Source organism: Populus trichocarpa, chromosome 6, assembly GCF_000002775.5.
Source record: "Populus trichocarpa isolate Nisqually-1 chromosome 6, P.trichocarpa_v4.1, whole genome shotgun sequence".
Lineage (NCBI taxonomy): Eukaryota > Viridiplantae > Streptophyta > Magnoliopsida > Malpighiales > Salicaceae > Populus > Populus trichocarpa.
Window position 1 is genome coordinate 9,233,043 of NC_037290.2, and position 26,543 is coordinate 9,259,585.

A 26,543-nucleotide genomic window follows, 5' to 3' on the forward strand; every position below is an offset into this window, starting at 1 on the left:
CTGGGGATCTATAGTGAAGTGGCTCTATTTTTAGCTTAAAAGTTGTCTCCATATTAAATTTACACCTATAAATGTGTATCCACGAATCCAGGACCAGTAGAAAATAGATTCTCATTAATTTACAGACACACAGTTGTGGTGGATTTTCCCAGCAGTTTTTAAAGCTCACTAAGGACCCCTACGAATTTGAAATTGTTCTATAACCTTAGATGACCACCACCTTATCTTCTAGGTCCGCTGCCGGCCCCCCTCCCCTCCGTTTCTCTCCTCCACTGGGAACTTTAGGCGCTGAAACATGTTCTGCAGTTCGCTTGTATTATATCTGCTCAGGCCGACCAGTATGAGAAATCGACGAAGCATGAAATTAATTTATAGCTTGAGTTGTAGTGGTGGATGACTTATCAATTAAGCTTATATATTTTCCAATCTGATTATATATATATATATATATATATATATATATATATATATATATATATATATATATATATATATATATATATCTACTATATATGCAGCTGGGAACAAAGAAAAGAAGAGAAAAACCTCAAAGTAATTCAGAAATGGTCTGATCTTCATCAGAGGTTGGCTTGTTTTTTTATTTTCTAAATTTGCCCTGACACCAACAGATCTCCTAACAAGAGAATTTTGAAGCCCATTAGCCTCTTCGGCGGTGCATGCACATCTTCATGCATGCATGCATGCTCTCACTTGTCCTCCAATGATTATTAGACTAACTTGGTTATTGTCGTCAGGAGCTAGTTGAAAAACACTGGTCAGAGTTTGAAACTATGTATCACTAAGCAAGAGATTGGTCCGAGGTTAATCTGATGTACGTGGAAGATGGTCCTAGTGAATTACCATTTCTCTTAGTAGGCGTCTGGTTTTCCAACTCTTTGTGCTAGGAGAGCTAGAGACCCTTGGTTTTGGTCAATCAACGTATGCTGATATCGTCGTTGAAAATCAAAAAGGTTTTCCTTTCGGCCTAGAGTTGCTTCACAACTGTAAAGCTCATGGTAGCGGATGATGAGTGCATGCTGGAGCTCCTCGCAGCACAATTTCAAGTGTTAATTTCCATCTAATTGCCTACAGGTCATTGGGTCTAAGGGAGCAATTTTACAGCCCAGCCACGGGGTTAAGTGACAGTTGGGCTGGGGTTGAAACTTGAAAACACCACACAAGATATTTAAATTTAAACGGGTTAAATTCTAGATTTACTTTTTAGAAATCACTAATTCAAGTTCACAAACTTAAAGACCATTGAAGGCTTACATAGTCGTTAACTTCAGGTTTTGTAGGATTAGTCGTGGTATGCGCAAATTAACCAGGACACCAACATTAGCAATTAAAAAAATATATATTTAAATTTAACACGTTCTTATTGGTAATGGTGGGTTTGAAAACCATGTTCTGGGAAATTACCGGATAGTAATTTTGAATTCTTGAAGGTACTTTGAGTTGAATTTTCATGCCTCTCTTTTATAGCAAAAAAAAAAAAAAATGTATAGTGGTAATTAAAGGATTAATTAAATTACATGATCACCAGTTTGAATTTGGTTGTCTGGTTATGCAGCAGGAAAGAACATTTTCATAAATTTAATCAACTGTCAATCTCGGCGGGGATCTTCTCTAATTTGCCTTTAATTATCAAGCGCTACCTACCACAACAAACTTATATTTCACGAGAAAGCACCAGCTGGTTCATGAGCAATGACCATCCTTAATTTTACCTTTCATGTACCATGCAATCGATCCTATCCGATCCGATCCGGTTTTTTTTTTCTTTTCCAACACTCACCTAATTTAACTTTATATAGACTTGCTTTAAGGTTTGTTGGAGAATGTTCTAGAAATTATTTTTTTAATATTTTTTATTTTAAAATGTATTAAAATAATATTGTTTGTTTTTAAAATTAATATATTAAAGTGATTTAAAAATATAAAAAAATATAATTTTCTTTAAATTACGATTTGAAAGCACTCCCAAGCACACGCTCGTTATCGTAGCAGCTGAAGGTTGAGTGGCAGTCCCAAGTTGCAGCTTTATTCATGGACATAGTTTTTTTTTTTTGGCGAACTGTAGAGTACTACTAGCTAGTAAATTATTTCAATGCAGGCATCGAATGGTTCTGGAAAAGGCTCTTGCCTCTTGCACTACTTTCATGGAATTGGAAATGGGTTTTACTTTTGCTACTGTTTTTCTATTTAAGGAAAAAAAAATAATAAAAAAAAGCATGCACGGTGCGTGGATTATGAATATATCGAACCTTTTTCATTTTGTCATCTCAAATTTCATGATGGGTGTCCGGCCAGCTGCTATTAATGATATATGATGTGTTGTTATCAACAATTCAGAAAGAAAACACCTTTAATTAATGCACAAGATCAATATTCTTCAATGTCAAAGAGAGAGAAATGTGGAGCTAGGCATGCTGCAGTGACCTACCTAGCTCTGTCTCATATATCTCTTTCGCTCTTCTGGGCTCTATGTGTTCTCTCCTCCTCACTCCTCTCTACAGTCATCCCTTCACGTTTTGGTTTCTAAAACGATCATGTATTATGGAGTAGGACTACGGATCCTCTCTCTCTCTCTCTCTGGCCTCTACACAGTACAGACTCCCTCTTAGATCTGAGCCCCACATATTACAAATTCAAGCGCTAGCAATTCAACAAGCCAACCCTAGATACTGATAGGACCAACCCTTAGACCTCAGCCCCACTTCCAGTAGGAAGTGAACAAGCCAATACACACAGGGGAGAGAGAGAGAGAGAGAGAGAGCTTTCTTCTCTGTCACGTACTGCTGTACTGCAAGTTAATTAAGGTGCGAAAAGGGGGTGAAACAATAGGATGAGCCCAGCAACTTACTTTCTTTGACAGGGTGTGTGTCTTTTATTGGATGCAATTACAGATGGCAGGTTTTTCACGTACTGGAGTGGTTGTATGCCTCCTCTTTTTAGCACCGTGCATGCCTCGCCTCGCCTCGCCTCACAGGTAGATTCCTATATATGATCTGTGTATCATTTAATTTCATATAGTATATGGTTTCACCTATGACTCATATACGTCTACAGTGCTGCTTCCAATAGTTGATTTCTAATTAATATCTTGGACGAGTCTGATTGCATCTACGTAAACATCAACATCATCGAATCTAATATAAAAATATTACTTAAACTATAGTATGAGTTATTATATTAAATTAATTTTTTATATAATATTAGAACCCTGTTAATCAAACAATTACGAGTTCAAATCTTACTATACTCATTATCTCTTCAAATTAAAATTTAAGTAATAACATATATAATAGTGTGAACCTATGCAAGTTCTAAGCTCAAAGAGTTTTCATTTTAGGATTGTATTAGATAATAATATAAATTACATTCAAAGTTTTATTTTTGTTCATTATTATTATTATTATTAAATCTCTCTCCTTCCTCTGAAATTTAATGACATAAATATTAAATTCTCGTTAACTAATTCTGTGTGATTTTCCAGCTAAATGTATAAGTTTAGTAAAAATGGCAGTGAGATTCATGATGAAGATTAATATAAATATTGAAACTATAAATGAACATCTGAATAAAAATTTATAAAATACATTAAATATTTAATCTATCTCCTTCTTTTTTAGGTATGGGCTAAATTTTCTTTTATTTGTTAGGAACAAATTTTATGTTTTATATATATTTCAATATTTAATCTCTCTTAGTTTTTTTTTTCTTAAATCATGAAGAAACTAAGCTTTCTTTTTATTTTATTTTTGAGAAGGAAGATTTATATATTTTATATATTTATTTTATATGTGAATTGTTACTGAGAATTAATTAATGTCTATTTGTAGTTTTCAACACATCTCTTTATTAATATTCATTATTAACCTGTCGCCAATCGTACGTACTAATTGGCAGAAACAAACATGATCAATTAATAAAAGTTTAAGATGTATCATACTTACTTAAAAAGAGAGGCAGAACCCAAGAGAAAACCGGACGGACCACTAGTGTTTTTTTATCCTAATTAATATTAATAAATAATCGAATAGTTATTTAAGCACCCTCAACGTGTGTTTTTCTATATATATACATACATATATACGTGAGTCAATGTCACTAGATACCACCTGGTTTCCAAATCAAGAAATGGATTAATGCATGGAAAATCGGGGGCAATACAGGACCCTTAAACAAGTCGCCGGAAAAGTTTATACACATATTAGACAAGAACAAATCAAGTGTGTGTGTGTGTTCATGGCAGGGCGACGGGAGGAGATACAGGAGGAGATAAATACAACGGGGAAAGAAATTTATCCCACTATTTGATGTGCATGTCTGGGTGATTCCCGATATATATTAATCAATGAAAAGCTAATGCACAAAAAATTGTATATGAACGTTGAAATTTATGGTTAAGTACTAAAAATGTAATGCATGGATGAATAATTGTTTATTTTTGTGTTTTAAAAGTATTTTTAAAAGAATTTGAATTTTATTTATTTATTTATTTGTTTTAAACTAATATTTTTTATGTTTTTATATTATTTTGATGTAATTATATCAAAAATAATTTAAAAAAATAAAAAAATTATTTTAATAAATTTTAAAATAAAAAATACCAAACACGCTATCAATATTCAAACACATCCGAAGACCAAAGTTAACAAGGTTTATTTGAGCCTGGAATTTGAAAAGGTAGCGTATGGAATAATGTATATATAGATACATATACAGAAACAAGTAGAGGCGGTGGTAGAAGTGTAGTGAGTACTGATGATGATGATGAGGACGTCGAGCTGGGTAGGCGTGAGAAAGGGAAGGCATAGTGTCAGTCCATGAAGGAGCAAGCAGCTGTTCTCACTTCTCAGTCGGCGGGACCACATGCATGAATGGAATGGGGCTGGAGGCCTTTGATTCCTTTCCAATCTCTCTTTCATAAAATTTCAGGATTGCCACCCCACGCCATCTTCTTCTTGTGGCAACCGACAGCATGCCCTCTCTCTCTATATTAGACAGACACACACACCACCTTTGTTTGCATCCCCAAAAGTGAAGCAGAGACGAGCTAGCTACAACAACCTTTCAGTTTCTTCTCTTTGCTGCCCCCTAAAAGAGTAGCTAGAGAAAATTGACTCCTTCCCCCCCCACCCCCCCCCCCCCCCCCCCTTTGCCCACGCCTCCTCTCCTCTCCGCCACCCGATACATCAGTCGTCTTTCTTTCTTATCTCTCGCGCGTGGTCCTTAATTTACTGGCCAACAACAGGTATAACACAAACGTCGTTATATACAGATTAGAAAGAGTAGCTAGCTAGTAATCGTAATATGAATATGGATAATATGGATTGGAATGGCAACTTCAGAAGCTTTGTTTCTCGACCAGATCAGACTTCCTTTAACTTCCTCTACAACTATGCCTATGACCCGCAGTATCCAGGTACGTATGCACGTAATCATCAACCTTAATCATTAATCTTAGTGAAGAGATCTCCTCACCATTAAAGAATTCCATGCATTCACTCATCAACCCAATCATACAATCTGAATCTGCATTTATGTGTGTGTGTGTGTGATCACCTTGCTTTCAAATTGAAGCATGCATTGCATGGAAGCAAAAGCAATCATGCTTCAACCATTACTACCAAACTATACATCCATCATCATACCTCCTACTTATTATACTATCATATATTAATAATTAGCATGTGATTGTTTCCCATATATTCACACACACACACGTATGAAATGTTGTCTCGATATGTATCGATCTTTCAGGCATGGACATGAAGCACCCAGCAATATTAGCAGAAAATGCACCCAACAGATTCGTCCCAACCGCTCTGGACAAGATCACCAGCTATGAGAGTCAAGAGAAGAAGAAGCGATTGACAAGTGACCAGTTAGAGTCGTTGGAGAAGAGCTTTCAAGAAGAGATCAAGTTGGATCCTGATAGGAAAATGAAGCTGTCTCGTGAACTAGGGCTCCAGCCCAGGCAGATTGCTGTTTGGTTCCAGAATAGACGTGCTAGATGGAAAGCTAAACAGCTCGAGCGCTTATATGACAACCTTAAGCAGGAGTTTGATTCTGTGTCCAAAGAGAAACAGAAGCTTCAGGAAGAGGTTAATTGCTCATGTCATGTCATGTCATGAATGTGTTGTATTTTCTAACAGGAATATATATATCGACCTCTTCCTTTTTCTTCTCAGCACCCACCTAGCTAGTCCACGGACTCCATATTTAATTAGAACCTGAACCTCCCAACTTCTATGCTTGACAACCGAATTTAAACATACATATACATATACATACATACATATATATATATATATATAAATTAATGATTAATATTTGTAATTAAGTTGGTTATGCATGTCAGGTAATGAAGCTGAAAGCAGTGGTGAGAGAACAAGCCACGAGGAAGCAAGTCTCAACAGCAGGGTACACAGAGATATCAGGGGAAGAGACAGTAGAAAGCACATCAGTTGCTGCAGCAAGTCGCAAGCTACGAGGACACAGTCACCACCAGAACAACGCAGAACACTGCAACTATCTTCTCAATGTGGATGAATACAACCCAGTTTCATCTCCTTACTGGGCTCTTTTGCCATCTTATCCTTGATAATCACTTCATCACCTGCTCCATAACTCTTAAATATCGGGCTAGCTAGCTGTTATTATGATATATATATATGAAGGACATTGTTCATAAATATTATTCTTCTTAGGGGGTTAATTAATTTAGCTCATAATTTAACCTTTAATTATGACAATGTTAATTAATTAATTAATTTGCAGTTCATTTCCTGTTTAAGTTCTTTGCACCCTCATGATCATCTCTGATTATGGTTAAGTTAGCATATATATTATCCAGAACAATCGAGCTACATTGATATTTCCTGTTAAAAGGCATATCTCCTGCATATATATATATATATATATATATATATCACAGGTCAGGCTGGGCTCGTCCTTCCTAGCCAGCGCTGTGCTTTCAACATCTTCCGTACTATGCATATCCCTCTCAGTTCCTTCAATGACGAGATATGCTTCATGTGACCTACCCTTTTCCTAGTACCGTATGAGTCTCTGTTTGAATTAACGGAAATGGATAGAAAAGAACAACGTAATTTGTTTCCATAAACATAGCAATCTATTAAAAAAATCATTTTCCCAGTTCTATTAAAAAATATGGTTTTTATTATACAACAAGAAAGATCAATGTATAACAAAAACATTTGCACCTTGTTGTTGAAGACAAATCACCGATTAACCTCTCCCTCATTCCTCACACCCTATCAAGCATATATGTAGTTGAAGTTCAAAGGAAAATCGATTAAATATCCTATTTTTAAAGATTAATGTGAAATTGTTTTCGTTAAAAGGCTAAAATCAATGAAATATTGTATTTTAGAGATTAATAACAAAAGTTTTGGTTAAAAAAACCAAAATCAATGAAATCTTCTAGGGATTAAAATCAAATTTTTTTGTTGTTAAAAATAAATAGATAAAATCTCATATTTTTAGGATTAATGTCAAAATTTTTATTATTAAAAATAAATCGATAAAATCTTTTATTTTTAGAGATTAATGTCATAATTTATTTGCTAAAACCCCAAAATTGATGAAAATCTCCTATTTAGAGATTGATGTTTTTTTTTGTTAAAAAGCCAAAATCAACAAAAATTTTTATTTTTAGGAATTGATGTCAAAGTATTTTTGCTAAAGGGTCAAGATCAATAAAATCTTTTATTTTTAGGGATTAATATCAAATTTATTGACAAATATTCTACTTTTAGATACCAAAGTTGTTTTTTAAAATGAATTAAAATAAATCATGAATTAACTTAGAAATAAATTAATGTAGACAATTAATAGCACAGAAAAAATTTGAAAAAAACACATAACAAATGTTATCTTTTGAAATGATACAATAAGAGTGATATCTATATTTTTTTAAATATAATTAACCTCTTGGTTGAATTTTTAATACCTATGTTTATTTTAAAAATTTTAATTGTTAAATAGAAACTTTATTAATTTTTTATATTTTTCTTTAATTTAAAAGGTTTCAATCATTATGTTGGGTACCGGTAAAAAATAAAAAAAATTATTTACTTTTAAAATAATTTTAAAATGCAAAAACAATCCTACCTTAACTAAAAAAAAAGTTACAACTAAAAACCACGTGCCAAATTTCTACTAACTATATTTTTCTCATTGATTTTTGTGTGAAAATTAAATCAAAGAAACAAAATAAAAATTTCAAAAAATAAAATAAAAAACAAGAGATCTAAAATTAGATAAGAAAATTGAAAAGGATACGGGTCATTATTCTTGCTGCTACTCTTCAACGGAGACGACTGGTTTTTACTTCTTAGAGAGAGCAACGTTGTTTTGGTTTCTAGAGAGAGAAAAGAGAGACGAAGAAGGAGGGATGGAATTTATACATGGTCTCCTTGTAATCAGATGAAAAGTGAAAGATGATTTTTGTCCGAAAAAACTCATTAGGAGAAGTTTTTCGGCTAAGAGAAATTAATGGAAAAATCCAAAAAATATTTTAAAGATGTTTTCCAAGGCAAAGTCTTATGGTTAAAAAAAAGGAGGTTTTTTCTTTTTTCATTTATAAAAGGTAGTGAATTTAAATTCAAGGTTGTTAATTTCATTTCGTTTCATTTGGAATGACCGAAATATTTCGTATTAATTCAAAAAACAAAACAAAAAAAAATAATTTTCATCTCATTTCAAATCTCGGTCCGTTCCGGATTTTGCGGCTAAATTTCAGCCGGAATATTCCAGTTTTATTTCACATGTTCTGTTACGGTCTGGAAAAGCCGTTGAATCAAATTGAACCCAGTTCAATTTAATTAATTAAACCACCCAAGTATAAAAAGCTATTTTTCATTACTATTTTCAATAACAATGATATTAATAATAATATTGAAAATTATTATTACTATTTTCATTAACAGTGATATTAATTTTTTAAAATTAGATTTATCACTAATATATATGGTTTATATTCATGTTGTTTTTTTTTTCATGTTTATACTTTGTAGGAATTTGAGCAGAACAAGAGATGCTTTAGATCCCATTAGTCTTGATAACATTAACATAGCTTTATATTTAAAATATTTGTGTTAAAACATTTAACTTTCATAATATTTTGATATTTTGTTAAGTTGAATTACTTTAAATTAAAGATCTATTTAATCATGATTATTTAAAAATATTTTAAATTTTAAAATTATATTTGTCTGACATTGTGTTTGTATTGCATAATTTATAATTAATTTATCTTAAATTTGAATTATATTTGTTGAATTATATATATATATATATATATATATATATATATATATATATATATATATATATATATATATATAAACAGTACAACCCCGAAACGGCATAGCAAAACACTTCAAAACTGAAACATTTTATTTTAATTGAAAAAATAAAACACTTACCAAAACAGAATTGACAACCTTGATTTGAACACAAATATTATTTTCCATGTTAGTGTTTTTGTTTTTCTTAAAAAATAATAGAGTAATAATTCATTATTGAACATACTCTTAAAACCCCTCTTTTCTAGAGTTTTTTTTTTTTATTATTATTACTGATAATTTGCTATCTTTATTAGGAGTTCAAATATCATAAAATTATAAATATTAATCAACAAATCCAAATATTCAAGTTAAGATGAGTTTTGGCACGTGGATTTTAAGACTTCAAGTATTATAATGAAAAAAAGAAGAAGTGAAGATGAAGAAATTATTCAAGACAAATTATAATTAATAGAAAAAGAAAGAGGAAATGAGGTTGAAAGTGTACTACGTGGATAGTTATGTGAAAATTATTATAGAAAATTTATGAAAGGATTTTATATAAGGAAAATAGAAAGTTTTCTCCTGAATGGAAAATCATCGTCCAATTAAAAAAAAATGGAATAGTCTTATTTTTTTTAATGTATTTTTATAATAAAAAAAGAAAAGGTTATGAATAGTATTATATGGGTGTAGTTGTTTTTTAAAGTAATTTTTTTTAAAATATATTTTTTTAATTTTTAAAAATTATTTTTAATAACATTATATTAAAATGATTTAAAAATATAAAAAATTAATTTAAATATAAAATTTAAATTCAAACAGATACATAATTGTTTTGGGGGGGATAAAATAAAAAAATATTTTAATTTAAAAAAGAACAGTTAGAAAACGGTGGAGAAGAAGAAATAGAAAAGAGAGAGTAGAAATAGCAGTTGAAGTAACAAACAAATAAAAGGAAATCATTTGTGGAATGGAAACGTTTAAAGCTGACTCTTCATCATTTCCAAACTGATGACGGCACCTCACTATCACTAAAACAACCAAATTATTTTTATAGAAAATAAAAAGAAAAAAGAAAGAACTTTATCGAAACTGGATCCGAACCCGAATCCTACGGAAAAGAGTAGGAAGGCAGATCCATTTGCTTACCCTTCTAACCTCTAATCTAAAAATGGATGAGCAGCGGCGGCAGCAGCAGCAGCAAGTGAAAGTAGAAGAGGAGGATCGGAGCAGTAGCAGTGATAGCGGAGACTACACGTCGGAAGACGAAGGAACCGAAGATTACAGGCGCGGCGGCTACCATGCTGTTCGAATCGGAGACAGTTTCAAGAACGGACGATATGTCGTTCAGAGTAAGCTTGGTTGGGGTCATTTCTCCACCGTCTGGCTCGCTTGGGACACTCAAATTTCCGTACTCTCTTCTTTACCTTTTTATCAGTTTAGAAATTCAGCGACGATTGCTTTTTTTTATGGATCTGGGTTTATATTGCGTGTGTTTAATAAGACGGAGGCATGAATTTTTAGCCAACAACATCAGATCGTTTAAGTCTCAATATTCTATAATTCGACCTCCTGAATTGAATTGATAGTGTTTAAACTTGTTGTTGGGAGTAGTCAGCTATATGAATCACTTCTCACCATTTTGTTTTCTCGTTTGTAAAAACTGCCTAAACAATTTTTTATTTTGATTACCCTTATGAGCTTTTGTGGATCTTTTGTAATAATTTTTCTTTATCGGGTCTCTGATGATGTTTTTTACTTGGCCATAAAAATTGCAGCGATATGTAGCTCTCAAGGTACAAAAAAGTGCTCAGCACTACACCGAGGCAGCCATGGATGAGATAACCATCTTGCAGCAGATTGCAGATGGAGACCCTGATGATAAAAAATGCGTTGTAAAGCTTTTGGATCATTTTAAACATTCGGGTCCGAATGGTCAGCATGTTTGTATGGTTTTCGAGTACCTGGGGGATAATCTTTTGACCTTCATCAAATATTCTGATTACCGGGGACTGCCTATTCACAAGGTTAAGGAGATATGTTTCAATGTCTTAGTGGGTTTGGATTACTTACACAGACAGCTTTCTATCATTCACACTGATCTGAAGCCAGAGAACATATTGCTATTAACAATGATTGACCCATCAAAGGATCCTAGAAAATCTGGTGCTCCTCTTATTCTTCCGAATAGTAAGGATAAGTCTGCATTGGAGTCTGGGATTGCAAGATTAAATGGAGACTTGTCTAGGAATCAGAAGAAAAAGATTCGAAGAAAGGCTAAGCGAGCAGCTCAGGGGTGTGTGGAGAAGGAAGCGGATGCAGATCCTGAAACATCTGCTTTGGAAGAGTTGTCAGCTAATGCAAAATTAAATGAGGGTTCTACTGAGGAGCAGCCTACTAGTTCAGAAAATGCAAATAGATTTTCTGATGTTGATCGAACAAGGGGCACTGGATTGGGAAATCAGGGCACTAAGAGGGGGAGCCGTTCCAACAGGCAGAACTTGTTGGCCTCAGTTGACCTGAAGTGCAAGTTGGTGGACTTTGGGAATGCATGCTGGACGTACAAACAGTTTACGAATGACATTCAAACTAGGCAGTACCGTTGTCCAGAGGTGATCCTTGGATCCAAATATTCTACATCTGCAGATATGTGGTCCTTTGCTTGCATTTGTTTTGAGCTGGCAACTGGTGATGTACTTTTTGACCCTCACAGCGGTGACAACTTCGACAGGGATGAGGTAAGGATTTCTTTTAGAATTGTAATCATTCATGGTCTTTCTTGTAATATTTCTTGTAAGTATTTACTGCCCCTCTCTTAACACACACATGTGCCCATGCACACACATGTTCATTTCAAGTTTGTTAACAGATGGTTTCAAATCCTTGGATTGAATTCTGATCATATCTCATGCAACATATATTATATTTCAGAACAATATAAGTAGGACAACAGATAGTTTCAAGTCTTTGGATTGAATACTGATCATATCTCATGCAACATATATTATATTTCAGAACAACATAAGTAGGAAATTCAGCGTCGAGTGCAATATTCGAGTGCATGCTGTAATTGATGCTTTTTTAAGAGTATAGAGTTGTCAAAGTCCTGGATATAGGATATTTTCTGTATATTCTGCCCAGCAGATGTTTAAATTTATCAAAATATTTTTTAATCTCAATAGGATCCATTGGGATGCTCATGTTTTATATAAAAAAAAAAGAAGAGAAAAGCAAAGCAAAGAAAACAATAACAAAAGGGGTTCAGTATGTGTATGCAATGATGAGTGTTAACGAGAGATCATAGGTCATGAGAAATATAATTGCAAACCAGATATTCTGCTGGAATCTTTTGCTGGCTGAGAATAGAGATCTTGATTTAAGCCTTTGAACTCACCCCAGCTAAGCCTGGTTACATGTAATCAAACATTGTCCTAGTGGAGTGACAAGTTACCTGATTAATGCATGTATAAAAAAAGTCATTCAAACACGGTTTTGACGCACTGTTTTGAACATCATATAAATTTATGAAATTTTGTTTTCAACCTCAAGGGTTGTGGGCTCTCTGTATCATTTTTGTAATTTGTCATCATTTCTCTATGCTATGCATACTACCGATGAAGATTGTATAGAGTTGAAGTGATTTAAGTTATCTCCTTTGGGAAAATAGGTTCAGTTTCTCTTTCGTGGGCATGTCCATGTAGATTTAGTTTCCACAGTTATTTTGAGTCTGCCCCTGGGCATCATCCACCTTTATTAGGTTGATTGCTAGTATTGACTCTTATTACAGCACTTAGCTAATGCTGATGACAGAAATCTTTTAGCAGTGAAAGTATGTAACTGAGAAACTATAAAGGCCACTTTGAGGTGGGACAACTATTGGAGATTGGTAGATAGAAATAGAATGTGCTGGAAACAACAGTTAGAACCGCTTGGTCTTAGTGGTATTAGTGTATGGCTGAAAGGAATAGAGATAGAAGATCAAAGAATTCCCTATAGAAAAGGGATTAAAATAGACTAAAGAAAGAAGTCCGTAAGAAATAGTCAAAGAGAATGACAATTGAAAAGTTTGAATAGCAATTCTCAATTCAATTCACAATAATTCAGATTAAAACATAGAAAAGGTGCTCTTAATAGGCACCAAAACCCTAGTAGAATTCCTTTAAAAAAACCAAAGTAAATAGCAGCAATTAAGTCCTTTAAATTCAAACCTGAATCAAACACCTAAAATAAAACAAGGGGGAAATGGCCCAATCTGCTTTTGGTTTTTTGTCCAAGCAAATGCAAGCTTTTATATTCAATTGTTTTAAGGTGCTTATTGTTGTAGCACTTAATTCTTTGTACTCGTACCAAGTACTCATGTCTTACTCGCAGTCCCAAAATTTGTTTGATTTATTTACATCTCACATATTTTTTACTTTTAAGGATTAGGTATTTAGCCCAATTTTGATTTACATTGCATAAAGTCTGGCTTTGGTTTATCTTTTTCTTTTTTTCTTTTTTAAATATGACTTTCCATTGCTGAATATAGTTTTCAGTCTTGTATTCTATCTTTCTTTTCCATGTTATTATGTTTCACTTGTTAAGCGTCTTATTATAGGTATGCTTGCTATGAAGATTAAAAAATAATAAAGATAAATAGTTAGAGTAGGTAATAGGAGTGAAGAAGTACAATTTTAATGATGTTTGGTATGAGTTTAAAAGACTATTAGGTACATTTTTAATAATTTCAATTGAAAAATATGGTACAGTGTGTGTATTTATACTGAACTGTAATGGCAAGGTACAAGTATAAAATAGACTGTTATAAGTTTGAGGAAAGAAAAAACAGAGGAAATATCTTTCCCCTGGGATTTTCTTAAAGATACCCTGTTAATCTCAACAACAAATCCTCTTTGGTAATAACCGTTCTTCTTTTATGTCCAATGCCAGATTCCCATTACTTTTAAATGTATGGTGCATTTCATTTGGGAGAGTAGATCAAAGTAATTTTGGTCAATTGCTCTTCTTTCTAGCTGTCACTACATTAACCCAGTTAGAAAAAGCACGTCTTTCAGGATGATCTTCAGTTGCCTTGTGCTTTATATTTAAATTTCTTCCCATGTGTTCTGAGGATATCTATCACTTCCCTAAGCATGTGATCAAAGTAATTTTGGTCAATTGCTCTTCTTTCTAGTTGTCACTACATGCACCGCACCCAGTTAGAAAAATTGTCTCTCTGGATGATCTTCAGTAGCTTTGTGTTTTATATTTAAACTTCTTCCCATGTTCAGAGAACATGGAAGGATATCTAACACTTTCCTGAGCATGTGGAATTGGAAAGATATCACAGTTTTGTGGGGTTGAATGTGTTTTGTATTTGCTAAAAGAGCTATTTTAAATGTGCTATAATTTGGCTTCTTTGATTCCAGTCAGGCCTATTCGACCATTAATTTTATGCCCTTTTCTCAATCTGTTTCAGGACCACTTAGCATTGATGATGGAGCTTCTTGGAATGATGCCGCGGAAGGTGAAATTATTTCATTGCCACTGTATGACAAGTTTATGTCATGATGTTGTCACATCTAACTTCAATATATGGTTTACTGTTACCAGATTGCCTTAGGTGGCCGCTATTCCCGGGACTTCTTTAATAGATATGGTGATCTGCGGCACATACGAAGGTTGCGTTTCTGGCCCTTGAATAAGGTTCTCATGGAGAAGTATGAATTTAGTGAGAAAGATGCAAATGAAATGACAGAATTCTTGATTCCTATCCTTGATTTTGTCCCTGAGAAGCGGCCGACTGCAGCTCAGTGTCTTCTTCATCCATGGATTAATGCAGGCCCTAATGTTTTAGAACAGTCTGGTCAAAACCAAGCTTTAGAAAGTCTAAATTCAGAGAAAAAGAAGAGGGAGAAAGATGAGAGGGAGGCAATGGAGATTGGACTGGGGAATATAGCTATCAATGTAGAATCTAAAGGAGTTAAAGATCCTACTTCCAGTAATGTAAAGCTATCCCAAGCAACTACAAGCAGTTCATCTAGATAACAATCTGGCGTATGCAAATAGCAACTTGGTCCCTCTCAACCGTCCCTGTGGAGTTGTCTGCAATAGCAGCTGGCAATCTTGCAAGGCATAATTACTTCCTATGATGATTTTGCATCCATTTTTCAATCTTGATGGGCATTGGAATGTGGTTATGGGATTGGACGGAGCATTGGCTTGAGAAGAATACATCTCCAGAAAGAATTCTCTTTTGAGCACAACCGGAGGAGTGCATGTGCCTTCTTCAACCACTGAACACCATAGGCCAGCAACTATTGCTTCTTACGAACTCCTGCATGTGATGTTGTTAATTTATGCGATTCATGTACTCGATGGCTGACATCTTTGATACCACTACAACTATTAATACATTACTTAAATCCTTCACATTTTTTAAGCGAGGAGACTTGGCCATTTTATTTGTCATTCTTATTCACAAAAAAGAAAAAAGAAAAAAAAAAGATAACCTCTTGCTTCATCGTAAGCACTATTTTCTAAACTGTAATTTATGAAATTACAGGAAAAAAAGTGCTATAAAATGCAAATTTTAAGACGGTCAACATGACTTTATTTCAAGAAACTATGGGCTATGTTTATTTCTGGCTGTATATGTATCTCTGGAAATTGAGGAATTCACAACTTCTTTAGGGCATCCTATGTACGCCTTTGGTTGTTCTGGGTGGGAACTGCGGAAGCATCCTCTCTAGTTACTCTAGTAAAATTGACTTTTTTTTTTAATTTTTTTTTATCATGTATTTTGTAACTATCAAATAGGTGTTAGCATTTTCGGTTAGGTTTTTGATTAAAAACCAACCAAATTAAAATTTATAATTTTTAAATCATGAACCAAAACTGAATCAAGTAACCGGTTGACTAATTCGTCTCTTTTTTTTTTCCCTTCCAAAACTGGCTAAACATGTGTCAATTTAATTGGGCTTGGTTTCTTCTTAACTTGTTTAGGGTTTTTTTTGGAAGATAATTTTTTTTTTTTGCTATGGGCCTTCAGCTTTTTTTAGGGCTTCACATTACTATTTTTTTCACGTAATATTTTATTAACAATCCAACCACAGTTATCATTTTTTTTTAATGTTAATAAATCATTCCTTTTTTTATCCAACAAAGAATTAAAAAGGAAAAACCTAGTAACTTCATGTCGTTAGTTATTCAACTTTCTGTATTACATATTCAGTTTGGTATTTTCATCCCTAATGATAAGAAAATCACAAAAACCAATGCCTCATCACCATTTTGTCATCATTGCTGTAGCCATCGTCATCTTTCATCTTTCATCGTTTTTATATGAACTGTTCATCCATGTTAGATGACATTGGCAGAATTGTCTGAACAATCTCCATAATTAAGTATCCACCTCCCTAATGATAAGAAAATCACAAAAACCAATGCCTCATCACCATTTTGTCATCATTGCTGTAGCCATCGTCATCTTTCATCGTTTTTCTATGAACTGTTCATCCATGTCAGATGACATTTGCAGAATTGTCTGAACAATCTCCATAATTAAGTATCCACACGCAATTAATGGATGGAAATGAGTTACTGTAATGGTTTTTCTCGTAAGGTGCTAGAAGATGCGTCTGATTTACATCAAGTTATGATGGAGCTGTAGAATAAATATGTATTAAAAATGGATTCTTGTCAGTATTTCTGATAAGCAATAAAACTTACATTGATTCACATTTCCTTAACAAGAGTTCCATGCATATTATGAAAAGCGAAAACAAATCAGTATAGACTTAATTAAATTAACACAATCCTTGCTAAAAGTGATCATGCATGGCTGCGCGCTCCATGACTAGCAGGGCACGAAACATCAGCAATTACAAACCATAAAAGCAAAGCACAGACCATGCAATTTCAAAGCATGCTTTCTCCAAGCACTTAACAAGCCAAGTAAAATGAGAGGAACGACTGTGCACTTGAGGGTCTAGCTGCTGTGGTCAACCGTGTGACTTGTTCCGCCCCCGTCCCGGGTTCGACCCTCTATGTGCACGCCTGTCACCCCCGCGGTGCCTTACCTGGTCCTGGGCTTGCAGGATGTCCAGTGGGCCGTGGGGAATAGTCGTGGTGCGTGTAAGCTGGCCCAGACACCCCACGTAAATAAAAAAAAAAAAAATGAGAGGAACGATCGATGTATCAGACAAAATGCCCCTCCAAGCAGGGGCGGAACCAGGGAAGGCAAGCAGGGGCCGGCCTCTGCAAAATATTTTAGATTTTCTTATTATTTAGTGTTTAAATATAGGATAATATAATATTTTTTTATTTTAAATAAATAAGTTTTATAATAATAAATTATATTTTGAGTTTTGACCTTTTCTATTAGATAATTCCAGTTCTGCCCCTGCCACCAAACACCTCCTATGTTCTCTTTTTGTTGGTACGATGTGTTTTTATATTGGTGGACAATGAGATTTTTTTTTCCTTAAAAATTACAGTCTAACTATTTTATTATTATTATTTTAACTTTAAATTTTTTTTTTTATTTTTGTTCTTAATTTTTTTTAAAATATGTCTTTGATTTCATTATTCAATCCTAATTTATATATTTTTTTTCAATTTGATCCTTATTCTTTTGATTTTTAATTTTTTTTCTTGGTCTTTTTGTAAAAATTTTATTGGTTTTCAATTTCATCATTCAATACAAATTTATGGTATATTATGTTTTTCAATTTGGTCCTCATTCTTTTATTTTTTTAATCTTTTTGTTAAAGATTTTTTTTCTTTTCAATTTCATCCTCCAATCAAAAATTTATAGTTGTCTTCTAATTTGTTTATTTTGATTTTTTATCCTCATTCTTTTAAAAACAATTATTTTATTTTATTTTAGATCCTTTTGTGTGATTACTTTTTTCCCTGATTTCACCCTTCAACGTTTGCTTTGCTAGGGATTAGGCTTTGCAGTTTTTTTCATGTATAATACTTATGATCTAATGATTTGGGTCATGAGTTTGAAAAGTTAACGAGAGTTGATATCATTTGGTTTTTTTTTTGTTTCAAATTCATTGTTAGAAATTACTTTTTTTTAAATAAATTGGTTTTGTGTTTTTTTTTGTCGGATTATTCTGACCTTATGACCTGAGACGCATGTTTGACAGGTTAACCCAGGCTCTTTATTATCCAGGTTACATGTCTATCATGCTAACTCAGGTTTTTCATCCTTCCATATTAATTGACTAAAAATTGAACCATTGTTTTTCAGCTCTTGGAAAAAGATCTTTTTCCCAAGTTATTGTTATCATTTTTTTGTTCTTTTATTATCGTTGTCTGTTTTTTTAATCTGATTAAAATAAAACAAGTTTATTTGACTAGTCAGGCTATAATGCGAGTCGTATAATTTTCATCTTTTTTTTTAAATGCACTTGCTACACCTGAATATTGTTTTTTATGAAAAAAAAGATTTATAGTGTAACGTAGACTATCATAGTGTCTTAAAGAATTACATTTTACATTCTAAATTTTGTTACATAACTATCATATTGTTTAATTTAGGATATAAACTATAATTTTTTTAAAAATAAAAGGTAAATATAAAAGCAAAGAATTATAGGATCATCAATGCAATTTCCCCTTAATATCAATAATTAAGATGGTGGCTTATAAACCCCGATAGGTGTAGTTCAATTAGTTAGACTCTGGATTTGCTTCTTAGAGGTCACCAGTTCGAGTCTTACAAACCTCAAGGTCGCTGAAGGCTTGCATGGTTATTAATTTCAGGGTCCGTATGATTAGTCGAGGTGCGAGCAAACTGGTCCAGACATCCATTTTGATAAAAATAAAGAAAAGAGATGGCTGCTTATTTAGGTTTGGATTGGAGCCACACGACAAAATAGACTCACATGAGTTGCTGCAAGTGGTCTCTTAGAATTGAAAACATGCTTGCACGAGTAAATAATTGAAGATGTAAAATCGTCAATGAAACCTTGCATCTGAAATTAAATTACATACCACTCTAGATATTAGAGACAGCTGGCAACAATTACATACAAATCCATAAAATTCACGTTTCCAAGTTGACCACTCTTCCCCACGCAACAATCTTTACATTTCAGTCTCATATTTTTATTTTAATTATGAATAAAGTTAAAATTAGTTAAGAAATAATATTTAGATTTATATTTCTATTGGGAGTTGGGGCCTCAGACAACAATGCCTAATATGATAGTGAATATTAAAACCTATATTTTTATTAAAAAAAAAACCCACAATTTCATAATATATATTTTTTTAATTGAGTTTTCTTATGTTTTCATGCTTGTTCTATCAAGTACGTATATGCCGTAGCGGTCTATATAATGTTCTAATTAAGAAGGCCGGTATTTTGGAAACATATACAATTGATTAATATATTTTTTTAAATAAAGAAAATAAAATAAGAAAGTCAAAGCATAGAAACTTAAATAACATTTAAAAAAGACACAAACACCAAAATTAATATTATTAGAAAATGAATACGTACAAAATGGCAACACCACATACAGATTAGCCAGAATAGATGAATGCATTGGACAGAAAAGTTCCTCGGTCCACCCTCTTAGTTTTCAGCACTGCGATTTCTTAATTATGTTGTTCTTGGATTATAATTTATTTTTTTAATTAAATTGATTTTTATGTACTTCTAGATAATTGACTACAAATTATGCTGAAAATGAATATATATATATATATATATATATATATATATATATATATATATATATTATGAAGATGAGAACAAACATTTTGCTGAAAAAGAATAATGTGAGAAAGGCAAGAGTTATGAGATTCATTCAATTTAATAACATGAAACAAGAGAAGGAAATCACGTTGAAAGTCACATGACATCACGTGGATTGCATCTCTCATGATGTCGTTTTCTATTACATACTGCCACCGTTTTATTGTCCTCTCTCTCCTTGATCTCCAACATGGCAACATGCAAACTGCGACGATTGGCCAAGCTTTTTCAGGCCTGACATGAGAATTAATTTTGATATATTTTCCTCGCTGGTCAGCATTGGCTGGATGCAATTATTGCCAGGTTGTACTGTAGCCACGTGCCTCTATCTTGCACTTCCTACTTCTCTTCATAATCTTCACCTACTCATCTCCTCTTTAATTATTATATTATATGAGTATATACTATAAACTAATTCTGGTCTTCCTTTTACTTTTCACAGCCACATCGAGACTATTTATTTTAATAATTTATTTCAATTTTATTTTTTAATATTTAATTTATTGAATTTTAAAATTTATAATTTATTGTAATGTACTTTATACATGGATAACTCATATCACGAGTTTGGTAGGTTAATATAGTTGACTCGATATTTTTTAATTAATTTTTTTTTAATTTCATCATTCAATAGTGAATTGATTGATTGAAAATTAGACTTCATTATTTATTTTGAGTTGCTTTCTATGAAATTATCTCGTTTTATTACAGGTCGTGAGTTTGGCAGTTAGCCTAGTTGAATCGAGTTTTTTTAAATTTTTTTTAGTTGATATTTTTTTCAATTTCATCCTTTAGCAAGGAGTTGATTATGAATTAGGATTCATGATTTATTTTAATTTGCTTTCTATGATATCATCTTGATCTTATGACCAAGGTTACGTGTTTTACGAGTTAACCCAAATATACTTAGGTCGTTTTATAGTGCCCTGTTTATAGATTGTTTTTTTTTTCAATTTCAGCCTTTAACAATGGGTTTTTTGAAAATTGAAATTCATAATTTGTTTTGATTTATTTTCTATGGCATTATCACAGTCTCATGATCCAAGTCACGGGTTTGATAAATTAACTCGGGTTGACTCATGTCATTGTTTTTTATTTACTTTTTATGAGGTTATCCTTATTTCATTACCCGAGTCACGAGCTTGACAGGTTAAACTGAGGTCAATTATTTTTTTTATTTTTTAATTAATTTTTTTCAATTTCATTCTTTCAATATTAGATTGATTGAGAATTGAGCTTTATAATTTGTTTTGATGTTTTTTATATGGGGTTATCATGGTCTCATGATTCAGGGCGTGGATTTAACATGTTAACTTGGGCTAGTCTGAATCAATTCAATATGTTGCCGTTGTAATATTTTTTTTAAAGATGCTATCTTGTAAAATTATGTTTTTACCGATCATCTAGATTGTTTAATCGTATCAAGGCATTCATTAAAAAAAAAATCTGACCTGCAATATCTAAGATCTTCTCTTCATTAAAAATTGTTGAAAAGAGCCCCTCTGTGCACCATTTTTAATCTATGAATATCATTGGAAAGAAGAGTATAAGCTAGCTTAACTTTACCACTACTGAATTCCTGTCTAGGACTTGAACCCACTATATTAATTAATCCGTCTCTATAATAGAGTTAAAAAGGAATAAACCCCCATTTGTTAAATCCCGACAAGTTGATAGGAAATGACAAATAAATAAAATAAATAAAGGACTTTAATTGTAAAAAAACAATGGCATTGACAATTGCGGAAAGCATGAGTTAGCCCGTAGCTAACCCTAAAAAAAACACATGATTGGACACCAGCAATGGGATATGGTGGTGTTAGCCAGTAGCTAACACTCAAATCCCAGCTAGAAGTCAACAAATTTAAGCACACTTTTATTTCTCAAATGGACCGATCGGTCAACTAGGTGTTGGCCAACAATCCCCCCCGTTTTTTTTTCCCCGACCAATATTCTAAATGCATTTCTAGCACTCAATGCATGCTAGCATTGCCAACGATCATTGACTGCTGCAAAACTCCAAGAATCCCATAAACTCATGATTGCGTATCATTGTTATGCTCGTGTCAATACCAACACCTCCTGCGAAAGATATCATCAAGTTAACTACAATGTTGCTGATGAATTATTAGCCTTGTAGTCAAGGCGACTCGTAAAAACGATGGTATAGAAACAGGAGTTCATTGTGGTTCTTACCCATTGTGAGAGCACTAACGAAGATGACACCAGAGAGGATGAATACAATGAGCGAAGCTCTTCCTAGAATTTTAACGAGTTTTCTTACAAAAAACTGTCCCCAGAAGCCAGCCAAAACAGACACTCCCATGAGATACAATGCTGCAACAACAAATTATACATAGATATGAAATAATAAATCAGTAGATGGAGCACAGAACACAGTCTGCGCACTAAACTGATATCTGATAAAGTTGAAGGAGGAGAGATTAAGAATATTGATGGCTACGTACCGAAAGGTATTGGGAACCTCTTAAGGAGATAAAACTCCACCACAGACAGGGATGATGAGAACATCATAACGAATGTACTTGTTGCACTGGCAACCTGTTAAATGCAACAACGGGATTATTCCTTCAGCGCTCAAATTTCTTAAGAAAGAAGCATGGTCATTTGCAGAAAGTAACTTGAAAGAGAGTATGAAGAGTATATGAAGCTCAAGAATTCTTGGTTGCGTGGGCAACTTGAAAGAGAGATCATGCATGGCTGCTTGTTAAAACTAACAAGTAATAGATATTAAAAAAAGAGAAGAAAAAATCATCATACATGGGGGCTGACACCGATCTCGAGGAGCAGAGGTCCCAGAACGAATCCACCGCCTGATCCAAGAAGACCCCCAACGGTGCCTCCTATGATGCCACAGAGTGCGCAGAATAAAATGTGCATGGGAGTCCATTCAATAGAAGCCTCACAAATTGTTTCTGTGTTTCCTGTGCTAATCCTCTTCTTGTTTTCTCTGTATAATTTGACTGCTTCATATCCGAATACCCCAAATGCTATAGGAAACTACAGGAGAACAGAACGCACCCATTAGGACCATCACGAGTAAAACCTACCAATGATCGATGAAAGAAAAGAAGCCACAAGAATACATGTAAAGAGCAATATTGTTGCTTGTTATGAATACCTGTAGGCAGAAGAGGACCCAGTACCATGTACTGCAAACAGCTACATCATTCTGCAAAATCAATGACAATATAAGAACATGAAAATATATGAAAATATTCGGGACAGAGAGAGGGGAAGAGTAGGCTTGCCTTGATAACTTGAAGAAGGAGGAAAGAAGTCCAAACAAGGAACAGAATCAAAAGCCTTTTCCATTTCAGGTTGAAGCACAATATTTGCTACAAGATTAAGACAAAGTGGATTCAGAGACTGTTAAGTTAGAGGGTGGTAATTGCACAAAGATTATATGAAGGTGGAATTTGTTTACCATTTTTGATTTCTCTTCTCTAGGGATCAGTGGCTCATACTCTGTATCAATCAGAACTGCATGCCAAATAAATCACAAGAAATCAATGTTCAAAACTCAATAGGCAGTAGAATGTAATGATTTGCAAAATTTATGGGCAGATAAAAAAGAGAATCGATCAGTGTTAGTCTTACGTTCGCCACGGGAGTTAACTATAGTTTCTTGTTGGATGACCATTTCTTTCTGCAAAAATTAACATCACTTGATAACAATAAAGGAAATGCCTCGAATTATACATCTTGATAAAAGAAACTCTGTAAATTGTACCTTCAAAATTGTCTCTTCCTTCCACATTTCAATTCCCTTGAAGAAAGACCTAGAAGAGGTCCCTGGCCATAAAAAGAAATGAATCAAAACAATGAAAGAGAAATCAGTATCAACATGCATAGAAACAATGAGATTAAGTGTGATTCATTACAAAGAAAAAGGTCACAAGAGTATACCTATGAAGAGTATGATGATGAGGACAGTAATTAACCAGTAAGGAAAAACAACACTCAAGGAAACACCAAGGGTGATGCCAAGCAAAAGCATGGGCTGGAAGAGGAGAGCCAAGTCATAGTCTATGATGGGCACTTCTCTTGTTGGGTGGGGCACTCTTAGATTGTACCAAACAGATGATGCTGATGCCGCCATGATCATACCTGCACCAATTCCACAAAACCATTTTTTTTCAACATAAGATTAAAGACAAAAAGGAACTCAAAAGCTACTTTATCTTTTTCCACACAGAGCGACACTTTCTATGTCAATTCAAAACATATTCTCATAGAGCATAAGCTCACTTTGCTATTGCGTCGTGGCCGTATTTTTTAAAAAATATGATTTTTTTTTCATTTTTTTGATGCATTTAAGAAAATAAAAATAATATTTTTTTAATATATTTACAAATAAAAAAAAGCTTTTAAAGCAGCCGCAACTAATACTACCATAGTGATAGAGGGTCGACGTCAAATTTTATACTACAAGAAAAAAAATTCACTCTTAAACTTTAGAGATCTCCTTTTCACCTATCAAAAGGCGAATTTCTTAATTTAATACTGTTACCATACATTACTCTATCATATATTAGAGAAAGCCATTCATATAGATGCTATTGCCATCCACGCGCGCGCGCGCACACACAACACACACAAGAAGAATGAAAGTCAATTTTTTTTATTATAAAATAAAAATAAAATTGAAGATGTAAGAAGAAGAAGTAGACATATATATGAAGCATGTGAATTGAGGAAGTATGTTCATACATTTAGAAAGAGCAGCAGCAGACTTGGTATCAAATCCAACAATCAAAGTAAGCATGGGGACGAAAATGCCACCCCCTCCAACTCCACCAACCGTACCGCACGCCGATCCTAGAAGTCCTATCACTGTGGCCAGCACTGTTCTCCAACTAAACTCTAATTTCTGCACAAGAGATTATCAATTAAGAAAACAAAACCAAACACCCCTATGGCATCAAGATTCAATACAATTAACTCAGAGAGACTCACAGGCCAAACTTTGTCTGTGGTGGATAGGTAGGGGGAGGCGAAGATATCAGAATTAGGATTCGGTGAGGCTTTCTCATTTGGATGGGAGAGGAAGAACACAGAAAGGATAGCCACAGAGAAACCTGATAACAGATAAAGCACCAATCCTCTAGTGGCCATATATGTATAATATATATACAGTCTTGAATACACCTGCTCGCAGAGAATTAAGATAGAAGAAGAAGCTGTTTGTAGTCCTTGGTTGAAGGATACAAGAGCACCCCCTCCCAGATGATGGCTGCGGCTAGCGTCACTCGATAATTTTCTGCGCAAGGAGATAGCAAAGGAAGGAAGGAATGAATGGATATAAAGGAGAGGAGAGAAGAAAGGAATGATTTATAAAACTTGCACAAGTAAACGTCAGAGAGAGAGAGAGAGTTTGGTCTGAACAATCATTAAGAGGAGATGACGAGAATCTCGTCGTTTAAGGAGATAAATCATACATTAGCTGGGCAAGTGGCGACCTCATTGCCACAACAGACGGGCTCCTCCTAAATTACGTTTACACGTGTAACTATCCTAGTGGATCTATCAATATTAATTACCGGAAAAGGACATTATTTTCCCCAAGGAGCAAACCTTTCTCCTTTGATTTGATTTGATTTATTGGCGTCCATAAATACACTGCTCCAACGTAAAATCATAATACAAATTAAAATATCGAAAAATAAAATATTGCTTCCGAATTCCGATGAGAGGTTCGTGGATGATTGGTGCCGGGCTAGAAGCTGTACGACAAGTGGAGGCCTGATAGGTGGAATGGAATCCATACTGTTTGGAGTTATATTTGTGGCCTTGGACCTGACCTGTATCTGTTCGCGTTTCAAATCGGACACGTCTCTCCTGATGTCGTAAGTAAACCACGATAATCAATCTAACTAAATTAATTCCTCCATAAATTAAATATTATAAATATTAATTAATTTTTTTGGTGTTAAAATATATAATGTGAATAATTTTGGCCAAACAACACTATTGTTTTTTAAAATAAAGGATATTATGAAGTAAGTCGCTGGATTGAGATTTTGTTCGTCTTTTATTTGTTTTTATTCAAATCTCACTATGCGTACTTGCAACTTTATATCAAATTTAAAATGGTCCAATATTTTGTTCAGTGCAAATAAATTCTAATTTTATTTATATTTTTTAAATAGATAAAACAATTTATATTGGAAAGAGTTATATATGCTGTAAATATTTTATAATAATAAAAGATTATTCTCTTTTTTTATATATAGCTATAGGACATCATAATATTAATTATAAGAGATTGTAATCTTCAATTTTTTTCGCTAAAAAACACCAATATCCTTTTATATAAATAGCCTCTAATAGAAAGAAAAAAAATAAAAAAAAGAATTTTCTTGAATCACTAGATATTAACACGTGTACAAGCACTCATTGGAAGGCATAAAACAACAACGCATGAAGAAGTGAAATGATAA

General features: G+C 33.4%; 3 protein-coding genes across 4 annotated transcripts; 2 read left to right on the forward strand and 1 right to left on the reverse strand.

Moving 5' to 3' along the window:
- Positions 1 to 4,928: 4,928 nt before the first annotated feature.
- Positions 4,929 to 6,805, forward strand: LOC18100087 (putative homeobox-leucine zipper protein ATHB-51). The gene is made up of 3 exons (XM_006381272.3): positions 4,929 to 5,431; positions 5,770 to 6,113; positions 6,371 to 6,805. The coding sequence occupies exons 1-3, from the start codon at positions 5,320 to 5,322 to the stop codon at positions 6,611 to 6,613; spliced, it is 699 nt and encodes a 232-aa protein (XP_006381334.1). The 5' UTR covers positions 4,929 to 5,319; the 3' UTR covers positions 6,614 to 6,805.
- Positions 6,806 to 10,292: 3,487 nt separating this feature from the next.
- LOC18100088 (uncharacterized) lies at positions 10,293 to 15,744 on the forward strand. 2 transcript variants are annotated; one of them, XM_006381273.3, is made up of 4 exons: positions 10,293 to 10,734; positions 11,102 to 12,061; positions 14,782 to 14,829; positions 14,916 to 15,744. In XM_006381273.3, the coding sequence occupies exons 1-4, from the start codon at positions 10,495 to 10,497 to the stop codon at positions 15,348 to 15,350; spliced, it is 1,683 nt and encodes a 560-aa protein (XP_006381335.3). In that variant the 5' UTR covers positions 10,293 to 10,494; the 3' UTR covers positions 15,351 to 15,744. The 2 variants fall into 2 exon arrangements, with proteins under 2 accessions (XP_006381335.3, XP_052309822.1); XM_052453862.1 differs by having other exon boundaries at positions 10,293 to 10,675.
- A 6,027-nt stretch (positions 15,745 to 21,771) lies between these two features.
- On the reverse strand, positions 21,772 to 25,494 carry LOC18100089 (sulfite exporter TauE/SafE family protein 4). Its single transcript, XM_006381274.3, has 12 exons — positions 25,060 to 25,494; positions 24,814 to 24,973; positions 24,010 to 24,210; positions 23,834 to 23,895; positions 23,701 to 23,749; positions 23,528 to 23,583; positions 23,352 to 23,438; positions 23,222 to 23,272; positions 22,861 to 23,100; positions 22,548 to 22,641; positions 22,276 to 22,416; positions 21,772 to 22,161 (listed from the first exon to the last, which is right to left on the reverse strand). Exons 1-12 carry the CDS (start codon positions 25,216 to 25,218, stop codon positions 22,079 to 22,081), a joined length of 1,383 nt encoding a protein of 460 aa, XP_006381336.1. The 5' UTR covers positions 25,219 to 25,494; the 3' UTR covers positions 21,772 to 22,078.
- Between the last annotated feature and the right edge of the window lie 1,049 nt (positions 25,495 to 26,543).

Excerpts from the sequence above, each read along its gene's own strand:
- LOC18100087 (XM_006381272.3), top strand. The coding sequence starts at position 5,320 with ATGAATATGGATAATATGGATTGGAATGGCAACTTCAGAAGCTTTGTT. Across the intron at positions 5,432-5,769 it reads CTATGACCCGCAGTATCCAG|GCATGGACATGAAGCACCCA; the intron begins GTACGTATGCAC and ends TCGATCTTTCAG. Across the intron at positions 6,114-6,370 it reads AACAGAAGCTTCAGGAAGAG|GTAATGAAGCTGAAAGCAGT; the intron begins GTTAATTGCTCA and ends TATGCATGTCAG.
- LOC18100088 (XM_006381273.3), top strand. The coding sequence starts at position 10,495 with ATGGATGAGCAGCGGCGGCAGCAGCAGCAGCAAGTGAAAGTAGAAGAG. Across the intron at positions 10,735-11,101 it reads CTTGGGACACTCAAATTTCC|CGATATGTAGCTCTCAAGGT; the intron begins GTACTCTCTTCT and ends TAAAAATTGCAG. Across the intron at positions 14,830-14,915 it reads TTGGAATGATGCCGCGGAAG|ATTGCCTTAGGTGGCCGCTA; the intron begins GTGAAATTATTT and ends TACTGTTACCAG.
- LOC18100089 (XM_006381274.3), bottom strand. The coding sequence starts at position 25,218 with ATGGCCACTAGAGGATTGGTGCTTTATCTGTTATCAGGTTTCTCTGTG. Across the intron at positions 23,273-23,351 it reads TCCTTCTTCAAGTTATCAAG|AATGATGTAGCTGTTTGCAG; the intron begins GCAAGCCTACTC and ends TTGATTTTGCAG. Across the intron at positions 22,642-22,860 it reads AGATCGGTGTCAGCCCCCAT|GTTGCCAGTGCAACAAGTAC; the intron begins GTATGATGATTT and ends TGCATTTAACAG.